At 50.7% G+C, this 11,677-nt stretch overlaps 1 protein-coding gene across 7 annotated transcripts in view; it reads right to left on the reverse strand.

Moving 5' to 3' along the window:
• CACNB4 (calcium voltage-gated channel auxiliary subunit beta 4) overlaps positions 1–11,513 on the reverse strand; it is a 71,258-nt gene extending 59,745 nt beyond the window's left edge. For all 7 annotated transcript variants that reach the window (XR_006170322.1, XR_006170321.1, XR_006170320.1 and 4 more), the window contains exons 1-2: positions 11,496–11,513; positions 11,322–11,405 (exon numbers count right to left, since the gene is read on the reverse strand). Coding sequence is in view for 4 of the 7 variants with exons in the window: in XM_042827248.1 (XP_042683182.1) it covers positions 11,322–11,405; positions 11,496–11,504 (93 nt within the window). In the remaining 3 variants the exon portion in view is untranslated. The remainder of the gene's footprint in view (positions 1–11,321; positions 11,406–11,495) is intronic.
• Between the last annotated feature and the right edge of the window lie 164 nt (positions 11,514–11,677).

Genomic DNA, 11,677 nt, shown 5'->3' on the forward strand with positions numbered 1-11,677 from the left:
TGCAAAGGGTCAACTGCTGTCATACATGGTCCCCTGCGGGCCGTTCATTTTTCATTTTCCTGTTGTAATCCAAATTGCTTTTGGTGCCATTCCCACAATTGGTTTCTCTTCATTTAGCAAAATGGAGATGTGCAAGGGCAGCAAACTTCCATTTTACTGACTATGGTGGAAGGGGGATATTCTGCGTTATTAGGGTTGAGGGAACTGGGCTTGTCTAGCCTGGAAAAGAGAAGGCTCAGGGGAGACCTCATGGTGGCCTTCCAGTACTCAAAGGGAGTGTATGAACAGGAGGGGAATCGCTGTTTGTGAGGGCGGACAGTGATAGGACAAGGGGGAATGGTTTTAAACTGAGACAGGGGAGGTTTAGGCTGGATATGAGGAGGAAGTTTTTCACACACAGGGTGGTGAGGCACTGCAACAGGCTGCCCAAGGAGGCTGTGGATGCCCCATCCCTGCAGGCATTCAAGGCCAGGCTGGATGTGGCTCTGGGCAGCCTGGGCTGCTGGTTGGTGACCTGCACACAGCAGGGGTTTGGAACTGGGTGAGCACTGTGGGCCTTTGCAACCCAGGCCATTCTATGATTCTATAAACCCCTTCTCAAAACAGGGTCTGTGGTGAGCAGGACTGCCGTGAGAGAAGCAAGGGAACATCCGGAGCTGCGTGTTCAGCACAAGTGTACAGATGAGCTAAAAATAAAGGTGGGGCCAAAGGGAGACGTTTGAGTCAATGTATGTACTGTAGGAATTTAGGGCATGATTCATTAGCCAAAAAAATCCCAACACCCTCTGTAGCTATTTTGAAGGAGGTACATGCATAATTGATGCGGAACAAGAGTGGGCCGCAATTTCCCCCACGCTGCTTCTGCATAAATTACACTGCCTTGTAATTCATCACACTCCTGTTTTTCCCCCATGTAAGTGGTAACCTCTCATTTAACGATCGTGGAAAACAGGATCATCTGCAAATGGGAGCAAAGGACGTAATGGTGAAACGGCTGCAGGTTTGACAGGAGCTCCTGGTCCAAGTCAACTGGAAAGGGAAATATTTTTCAGTAGGAGGACCATTACGTGGTGACCTCCCACTGTTATTTCATTTTTGATAACCACAGTTGATGACAGAATACAGGAGTGCTTCTAAACCAGCAGCACTAAGCGCAGAGAGGGCCCAAAGCACAAGGTTATCATAGAATGGCCTGGGTTGCAAAGGAGCACAGTGCTCATCCAGTTCCAACCCCCTGCTGTGTGCAGGTCACCAACCAGCAGCCCAGGCTGCCCAGAGCCACATCCAGCCTGGCCTTGAATGCCTGCAGGGATGGGCACCCATTATAGTGAAGTTCAAAGCGCCATGTGATTTGTCATGGAGGGATGAAAGCAGCTCAGTTCCTTGTTTATGCTCTAAAGCAGAAAAATCCTTAAAATGAAAAAATAAGGCCCCTTGGCTCCTGGATAAAAGGGTAGATAAGGATAAAAGCCAAGAGAATCTGATGTGCAGAACAAACACAGTGATGTGAACAGGTACCCATTCCAGCAGGTCTGGGAGAAGGGAAGCACGGAACTGCAGGCAATGGTGCACTTGCTCAGCAACAAGCCGTGCTGCAGATAGACACTAACAAGGAACATGAAGCTTGCACAGAGATATCCATCCACCAGGGACATCAGTAACACATTTGCACCTCTGTGCCTGATAAAGGAGGACAAGGCATCAGGAACTAACCGGGCCAGGAGCAGGAAGGGGCACACAGCATGTGCGTGCTGCTCTCCTGCCTACATAACGGATATTCCAGCATCAATCACAGGAAGCAAGTTCATCATCAAGACTCTCGGAAGGAAGGCCTGGATGTTCAGCCAAACAGATGGGTGTGCTCTGCTCAGCAATGCTTACTTCATTTTTTTTATTTTTATTTTTTAAATGCACTGTCGGGCTCTGAAAATCACGTTTGACAGCAAATGCCATCTACCTCCTGACTGCTGGGTAAAGCAAAGAATAAAGAACCCATTTCCCTGAGCGTCCACTTCTGTATCAGAGCTTGGGACTGGTGTTAAGGGGCTCAGCATTGAGACTTGTAACTCATGTTCTCACTGAAAAAAAGGACAAACTCAGCAATGCATGAAGAGGAGCCGCTGTCCTTCACTCCAGGCAGCCCTGCACCCCACGCTCCCTGCCAGGCACACAGCTGCAGCCATCCCTCACTCCACCTTCATTTCACGTTGTGCACATCTCCATCTGCTGAAGAGGAATCGTATCCTTGGCTTCGTGTGACCTTCATTCAAGTGCCTGTACGGAATGACTCATGCAAACCCTCAGTGCTGCTGAGCAGCACACATCTGGGGTTGTCGCTCCCTAAGAAAATTACTCAGGCTGGTTTTACCTTGAACTGCAGATGCAAGACGAGGCAAAAAGCCTGCAGCAAAATGCAGTGAGCGGAAATCCACCTTCTTCTCAGATGAAGGTGGTCAAAGCAACAGCTTTGGAGCCATGACCAAGATAACGCACAGCCTAAAAGGAAAGTGTGTGGCATTTTGTTCATCCCATGAATACGTTGCAGGAACCTGGATGAGTGTCTGACAAGGTTGGCACGCAGCAAAGGATCATTTTCAGCAAGGCTTTCAAACTAAGTAAACTTTGCTTTGCTTTCTGGAGGTCTGGTAACCTAGTAACTGAGTAACTTCGTTGTTACCACTGAGAAAACAGGACTGTGTGAGCTGAAGTCAAGATGTTGGGGAAAATCTCATTGCTTTGCAGGGGTCTCACAAGCTACATCCCAGATCTGGAAAAAAATACCTTGAAGAAACAGAAAGAGATCTCTGTAGAGGGCCCCTAGGAAGGCCATCACTTGGTTGCAGGAAAGCATGTTCCTCTGGCTTTGCTGCTGTCTCCTTTTTGCCAGGATTTCTACCAATTCTGTCCCTAACCCTAAAGGGAAAACAAAGTGGAGACAAAACCCGAGGAACTGCTGCAGTATGAGCAAACACGGGTAAGGCACATCCAACTGCCAACAGCTCCTTGAAGGAAAAGAGGGAAGGCAGATTTTTCTATCAGCGAAGATAAATAAAGTTGTAGAAGACTTGCACAAAATTTGTGCAAAAGTTCCCCATTCTGACAAGCCCACTAACATTGCTAGTTCTTATACTCCTTGTTCTGCAGACAGCTACGGACACATTCTGCCCTCTTCTTTCTCCTTCTTCCTATTCCCTCTCTCCTTTCCCCCCTCCTAATGCCTCTCTCCCTTTTTCCTCTACTCACATTTACTTTTGCTTTTTAATTTTTAAACTTTCCTCTAATTTTCCATGTTGCACTGCTCATTTGATGAGCACCCTTCCCATCACCCAGCCCCTGCCCTCCCACCTCCCCTCAGCCGTGCTGACCCCACCTCACTCCTCACATCTCCAACACAGCCTTCACCTCTCACAGAAGCTGCTTACATTTGGTGGCACTCGATGCCCACCCTGGACCTGCTGGAAACTGTGGGGATGGGCCTCATTGCCTCCAGCACCTCGCTGCCAAGTCTTCCCTCTGCATCACCCCAAAACATCAAAACCAAAAAGGGAATATAATATCTAAGCTGTAACTGCCAAGAAGTACTCTGAAGATTAATGACCGGCTGGAAGCTTAATGCATCTTGGGCCATTAACCCCAACTGGTCATTATGCCCTAAGAAATGTCTTGTGCTGAGGTCATTTCTATCATTTTAAGATGAATAAAAGAGGAGGAAAAAAAAATAATAACACAACATCCCCTTATGGAACTTCTCTTAATGGGAATCTCAGCCTCAGTCGCTAGGAACAAATCACTTAAGGAACGAACGTCCCTCCAGGCACAAGGATCTGATCGTAAGGACTGGGCTTGGACTGTGTGGCCTTTTGGTCCCCAAACAACTTTCCTAACTAAGAGGACACCAGCCTTTTGGTGGCTCAGTGCTGCGCCCTCGGCTGCCCATAGGGACAAGACAGGAGCTGGTGGTGGCCCCTCCACCGCTTGCCAGGTCATCCCATCCTACAGAGGCAGCTGCTCTTCGGGAACGACAAAACTTCCAGCCATGACATTCCAGGTACATAGGCTCCAAAAGTCCTTCACAAAAACTGGAGTAGAACACATACGTATAACGTGTATCAAGGAGCTGATATAGGACAAAATAGCACTGAACCCACAAGGCAAGAAGAGTTCACAAAACTCTTCTCACCCAAAGAAAGGTGTGAGAGCATCCACTGACGGAAAGCAAAGGGAACAAAGCCAAGGGAGCACACAAAGCACAGAAGTACTGTACAGAAGTACAGCCATTAGGATGTAAGCTTAAGGCCACACAGGAACCCACAGAGACATGTGAAGTGCTTACAACACCCAAGAACTAAAGAACTTCCACAGGCAAACCAAGCAAAACTAGTTGCAGGAGGAGCCCTGAAAGCTCATTTGAGGACCTCAAGTTATCTTGCATCAATTAGCCAAAAGCCATCAGAAGGCGACTGGGTAACAGGCAGATGTGATAAAAGCAGCCTCCAACTGCAGACCGTGTGAGCATCTGGGGTGGTGCTCAGGGACACGAATTAGCAGAGGGCTGTTAGTTAGGGTAGTATGGTTAGGTTGTGGTTGGACTCAATGATATTTAAGGTCTTTTCCAACCTGAGTGATTCTGTGACTCTATCGGAGGTGGCTGAAGTTCCTACCCAAACCTGTGTGTAACAAATTGTGCTAGAGATCTACTTCCACACCTCTGAAAAGCAGAAAAAAAGCAGAAATCTGAAGATTATACACATCAGGTTTTCCCACATAGCCCTGAAGCCAGCAGAAAAGAGTCAAGGAGCTATTTATCCAACTCTGCAGGTCACCCGAGGCCTAATAATTTTAGGGAAAAGCTATTTCTGTCTCTACCATATGCTTTGCAGAGCAGCAGAACATATTTTAACAAATACAGGTTTGGAGTCCCATGTAATCACCTCTGCTTCCTCTACATTCAGCACAGACAATCACATCAAGATTGCATTGCATACAAGCCATCCGTGTCCATAGAAACTGCATGACAGCACATGCAGTCAGAGCCTCGCATGCCTTTAGTTCCCCAAAACCTGGGAAAATGGCTCCAGTTCTCATTGCTATGCTGTAATCACACGGCTGGAATCGGCAGTGAGGTCAGGTGGGCACAGTGCTGCCAATGTGCTCTGGGCAATACTTGAAGGGAGCCTATGAACAGGAGGGGGAATCGCTGTTTGTGAGGGTGGATGGTGATAGGAAAAGGGGGAATGGTTTTAAACTGAGACAGGGGAGGTTGAGGTTGGATATTAGGAAGAAGTTTTTCACACACAGGGTGGTGAGGCGCTGGCACAGGTTGCCCAAGGAGGCTGTGGATGCCCCATCCCTGCAGGCATTCAAGGCCAGGCTGGATGTGGCTCTGGGCAGCCTGGGCTGCTGGTTGGTGACCTGCACACAGCAGGGGGTTGGAACTGGGTGAGCACTGTGGGCCTTTGCAACCCAGGCCATTCTGTGATTCTATGTGCCAGCAGTACACCCAGCCCTGTGCCACAGTAACACATCTTCACAGCCAAGGATTTGCGAGCTGACCTGTGAGCACCCTGTGCTCGGTGTGACATTACTGGCATCCCCAGTGCTACCCCTGTAACAGGGAAAGCATTGCACTGCAAGCACACTGCACAGCAAAGAGAATTAATCCCACGGGTCATGCTAGGAGAATGCATTGCAACAAACACCCACGCCGCACAGAGAGACGGGTAACTCCAAAATACAGGAAATTTTGGATGAGAAATAGCCAAATCCTATTTTTTTATTCATACCTACGTTGCCTCTGCTATTAATATCCAACTTCTCTTGCACGACTTGAGGCTATTTTAAAAACGGAACCTTGTTACCACGGAGACCATAAGCCGGTCAGCACATCTGCTGAAGAACAGGAGAGCACGTCTTCAAGTGAGAATTTCAGAGCCGCCCCGGCGGCTGATCCGGGGCTCTGAACACCAACAAACAGAGAGGATAATTCGGGGACTCTTATTTATTACTTATTTCAACACCACGCAATCAGGATCCATATTTGCTTGCAAACAACGACGACAAAAAACCTTTTCCAGCGGAACGCTAAGGGGGAACTTAATTTGAGATTCAATTAGCGCATTAAGAAACATTCAATTAAGCTTCCCGGTGACACGGAGCGATGCTGCTCTGCTCACATTCCAGAAGCAGCAGTGAGCCTGGCAGGCACAGCCAAAGAGAGGAGCCACATTTCCTACTCTTCTCTTCCCTCCCCCAGCACGAAAATCCATCTGCGTTCCCTTCTATTGCTGCTTACGATGCTCATCCCCACTCACCTCCTCCTCATGCAGGGAACAGCCCACCCAAGGCAAGACTTTGGGATGCTGGGATCAAAGCAGCCGTCATAAAGGACAGCGCAAGGCAGATGTGGGTGCCTACAGGAACGGAGCCTCTCAGAGCACCCAGGGCAACTCCAGGACAACTTTCAGCTGTACAGAATCACCAAGGTTGGAGAAGACCTACAAGATCATCCAGTGCAACCATCAACGCGCCAACACATCCCATGGCTGTGAGGTAAGCCACACCAGCAGCACCTGGCGGGATGCGAGGCTGGACACGGCTGTCATCTGAAAGTCACCAGCCAGTGTGGGGTTGGGAGCTGCCCAGATACAACCCAGAAACCCAGCCCTCCAGCAGCACTAACAGCCTGATTTGGTCTGACAGCCTCCACGGTGTCAGCACTTCTCATAACAACAGCCCTGGCTGTTTGCCTCACCAACGTCAGCACAGACGTCCCATCCCACACCGATCGTGCCAGGGATGACCACAGGCTCCTGAGGGTCAAATGCCCTCAACAGTGCTCTCCAACAGCAGGCTATCCCCACAAGAAGTGTGTAGATACTGAGGGACATGGTTTGGTGGGTGCAGTGATGACAGATCAATGTCCAAAGGTTGGACTTCATGGTCATCAAGATCTCTCCCAGCTCCAGTGATTCTACAATTCCAAGCTATCCCTTCCATTGCAAACAAATGCACAGGCCGTGACGATATCAGCGGAGGACACCTACCAACATCTCCAAAGTTCACAGCACTTTCCTACACCACCTGATGGTGCTGCACACAAGAGAAGACCCCAAACCAGCCTCAAAGTCAGATGGATGTTGGTACGTTACAGACCAAGATGCTCTGTAGAAATTTACTTGTGATGGTTTTGCCCTCTGCAAGCCTACAGGTTTAGGTTAAGCCAAAGCCAACTGGTTGTAAGGGTGGTTTGACCCAAAAGATGTAACTGTTGTACCATTTAACTGCGCTGGTTTAAGAACAGAGGTGAGTTTACAGCAACTCTGTGCTGCCATCAAAGCTGCTGTTCTTTGGGCAAAGGGCTGAATCTTTTATTCACCTGTCAAATGCCTAACGGGTTGCTAAATGCTGTGTAAAAAAATAATGATCCAGCCCTCTGTCTAAGGAATAATCATATTCTGCAGTAAGTTATATTTTAGAAATTAATGACTCATCATAGAATTGAGCTCATCCTGTAAATTACTGAATTTCTAACCTGCTCCTTTGCAGATACACATTTTATCACCCTCATCAGCACTTGATTTTGAGGAACGCCTGGCTCATTGCACATCTGGCCAGCTTGGACAACACTACTCAGTGCCTCCTGCTTCTGCTATCTGAAAGTCAGAGGAGCAACAACTCATTGTCACAGAATGGCCTGGGTTGCACAGGAGCACAGTGCTCACCCAGTTCCAACCCCTGCTGTGTGCAGGTCACCAACCAGCAGCCCAGGCTGCCCAGAGCCACATCCAGCCTGGCCTTGAATGCCTGCAGAGATGGGGCATCCACAGCCTCCTTGGGCAGCCTGTTCCAGTGAGCATCATCACCAACCCATCTTTCCAAATCTGATATGCAAGCAATTTTGTCTTGAAAAAAGCAGAAGATAACTGAACACAGATGCCAACAACCAACCAGAGTGCACCCCTTGGTCCTGCAGAGGGGACAGCATAATCCTACATTGAGAGGCTGGAAAAACTGACCTGAAAACAAAGTCACAAAGCTCTTTTGATTTTCTTTTCTTTTTTTGGGAAGGAGGGGAGGGGCTAGAATGTCATTCTTTGTTTAAATCATTGCCATGGCTTGAGAAGTGCTCAAATAACACAAGGACATGCTTTCTTCTCCTCTATGTATTGCAGATGAAAAAGTAGTGAGCACAACCACAACCAGAGATGCAACAGTGAGTGAAAAGAAAAGCCTGAAAAGAAAACTGACTTTAACTCCAACTGTCTCTAAAAAATAATCAGCAAAAAGACTTCCATAAAACAAACTGCACTTCCTAATGCCATTTTATGTGAAGTTAAACATGCTTGAAGTGGACACAGACTCTCTACTTGAAGACTCTGGCAAAAGCTCAGAGGGATTTCTAAGTGTTTCAAGACAGTCAGGAAGACTTCAGCACCAGGCCCTGCTGCTATTCAGGTGCTCACAGCCCCTTGTTTCACTTCAAGCACCTAATCACCGAGGCATTTGCAATTAGAGGCAACTGGGCACACGACCAGGCTTTTATAGAACAAGAGGTTTGCAGCCAGACTTCAATTTTAGTTGCATCTTCGAAAGCTGAGCTATTCAAAACTGACACCTCTCCATCAAAGAGGAAACCCACCCACCCATCCTTCAGCTCATGAGACTCAATCCGACATCTCTACAAAGGAGGGCAGACGGAGCACAGACCTTGGAGGAGAAGGCACAGGTGAGCATTTTGTGCCCCAGGGCAGAGCAGCCCCCCAGGCAGGGCTGCATTTAGGGCAGCAGAGGGGGAAGGGACGGGGCCTCACATTCTCCTGCAGAGCCCTCATCTCCGACTATCAAAGTTTCTGCTTCAGACACTGGTATCCCTGAGGACTCCTAGTCCAGTAACACAGATACAGCCATTTACCATGAGTTTTTTCCTCCCAGATTGCATTAAGGCATTCCAAAAGGCTTTAACGACTCCGGGCACACACACCTGCCTCTGCCCTGCACCAAGACCATAGCAGACCTACTGGGCACTTCCATTGCACAGGAAGCAGAGCTGTAACATTACCTTTGTGCTACTGCTGTTGTTGCTTACCTTTACTCAACCAAATAAATTCCATTTGAAAATGGCAGGTAATAGAAATTAAGATACCCGAAGTCAAACCAACAAGCAAACAAACCGTGTTACAAGTTGAAATAAGAGGTGGAAACAAAGTCTTGGAGGAAAAAAAAAAACCCAGTAAACTATTATTCCAGCATCTGCAAAATTATAAGCATATGTTTTCAGCTGGCCTACTTATTCCCTTACTCCACCAGACTGATAATTGACTTCTGTCCCTCAAGGGCTTCTGAAACACAACCGAGCAGCACCAGCACGGCTGTCAGAGGAGTGGTGTTGCACAGCCAGCCTTGTTCAGGGCCCACAGAACAGCCCCAGCTCTGGGCCACTGCTCCAGGACTGCCAACGAATCTGCACTTGAACTGATGGTTACTGGTGGCACGATGTGACTTCCACACTTCCCCCCATGGATCCTCACACAGTGTGGCCCTGGAGCTGGCCCCACATCAGACACTGCCCAGAGCCGCAGTGCCAGCACGTAGGCACTGCCAGATATCCACACTTACTGCGCTGCCTTCCAAGTCCAAAAAGGTCCTTTCTGTCCTCATTCACAAAAGGCATCCTATACATATCACACGTAACCCTGCTTCTGTGTGGGGCTGATGAAGCCCAGTGCTGGAGGCCCACAGCTCTGCCACTGCTGACACACACAGCTCAAAGTGACACCCGTGATACTGCCACGTGGTGCTGACAGCAGTGCCAACTCACAAGCTTGTCCATGCAATTATCCTCTTGTAAATTAAACTTACTGACGAACTTAAACCAGTAATTAAACACAACATAAAGAAAAGTTGTGTAGAGAGTTTAAGCCTGCGGGATTTGTGCATCCATTCCTTTATGCAAAAGGAAAGTGACGACAAAACTTCCATTGGTAGTGTAAAACTAAGTCACAGCTCAAAACATGCAAGATGCAAAACAGACTGAAAGTCTTCAAGAGATATTAACAGATCCCACTGAATTGTTCTTCTCTTTAAGGGAAACAATACGTGCATACAGCAGAGCATTACTTGAAGGCAATCCCTGTTAGGACACTTTTCCCCCCATGCCCCCAAAGCCGGGCTGTTAGCAGAGGAACCGCACACCAACAGCACACACAGCTCAGCTGGGACTGTTCGACACACAGCTGAAACCCCACAGCAAGAACACGGGATGCAAAGGGCTCCTGCACTACAGAGCAGCTGCACGTGGCTGTGAGGAGGAGTGGAACTGCTGCAGGGAGAGAAGCCTGCTATTCAACACACAGGGAGAGCTGCTGTGACCTTACCTGAGCGCTCCTTGGAGGCAGCTCCTCTGCTCTGCTCCCTCGGCACGGAGGTGGGAGGGAGCCCAGCAGTTATTTTCGGTGTGCAGCTCACACAATCCCAACGAGATCTTCCTACAGATCCCGCTAAGAGCACTACTGCGCCTGCCTGCTTCGCAGGGCTGCAGGGACACCGAGGGGCAGCGCTGCCCAAATGTCTGCGGGCTGAAAAGTCATCTTAGAAAGCGACTAAAACAAGCAAGCCGTCATTTTTCCAGGACTGAAGTTCAGGAGCACAGCTGCCCTCCTTCTGACCTACCGGTGTATTTTCACACAGACACACACTGCTACGCGAGCCCGACGCTGCCACGTGCACGGGCTGAGCACGGCGTGCACACCGGGACCTGAAGCGCTGAGCTCGGAGCCCTGGAAGCCACGGCGGCTCCTGGGGACGGAACAGCCCTCACACAACGCCGCCTCCCTCCCTGCAGAAGCACAGCGCGAGCCGCTCGTGGTCTCCGCGCAGTTCTGACAGCGGTGCGCCCTAAGCTCAAAGTGCCGGCGACCTTTCGACGCACTCCGGCCGCAGACGAGGCGTTGGACGCCGTGAAAGCCAACCTCGCGTCCCTCCTCGCTCCGAGGCTCAGCAGCTCCACGTGCAGCGCTTCCCCCTCTCCCGTGAAGCGGGGCCGGGCGGCTCACGGCACAGCACGAGCGCGGCCTCACGCTTCGAGAAACGTTTCACCTCTCGGACTTTTAAAGCGAGCGAGCGAGCGACGCTCCGACACCGCGCAGCACAGAGCCGCTTCCGAGGCCTTCGGCCCCACGGGAGCCGCCCCCGGGGCACAGCCGCTCGCACACGCCGTCCCCCCCACCCAAGACGATGGCAACGCGCGGACGCGGCCCGGCCCGGCTCGGTCGGCTCCGCTCCCCCGGTTGGAAACGCCGCCCCCCGCCTCCATCGCCCCTCACCTGCCGCAGGATGAAGCTGGTGGAGGTGGTGCTGCCGTCCGAGCGCTTCAGCCGGCTGCGGCGCGTGGCCGTGCCCCTCGTCACCTGCGCCGGGGAAAGCGGAGACGTGAAGGTCGCGTGCCTCCCTCCCCGCCGCCCCCCGCCCGCCCCGCCGCCCCCCGCAGCTGCACCCACCGCGGCCATAACGGCGAGGATCGGCGGCGGCCCCGAACCTCAGCGCTGCCGGGGAGAGAGTGCGGGGAGCGAAGGGAGAGGGCGGAGGGAGGGGAGAAGGAGGAGCGGGGCGGGGAGCGGCGGCACCTGGGAGGCGCGGGGCGGCCCCGAGGCGGTGCCGGGGAGGCCAGGGGGGAAGAGAT

This window comes from Centrocercus urophasianus, unplaced genomic scaffold, assembly GCF_019232065.1.
Source record: "Centrocercus urophasianus isolate 14NV4802_14NV808 unplaced genomic scaffold, USGS_Curo_1.0 seq_28, whole genome shotgun sequence".
NCBI classification, from domain to species: Eukaryota; Metazoa; Chordata; class Aves; order Galliformes; family Phasianidae; genus Centrocercus; species Centrocercus urophasianus.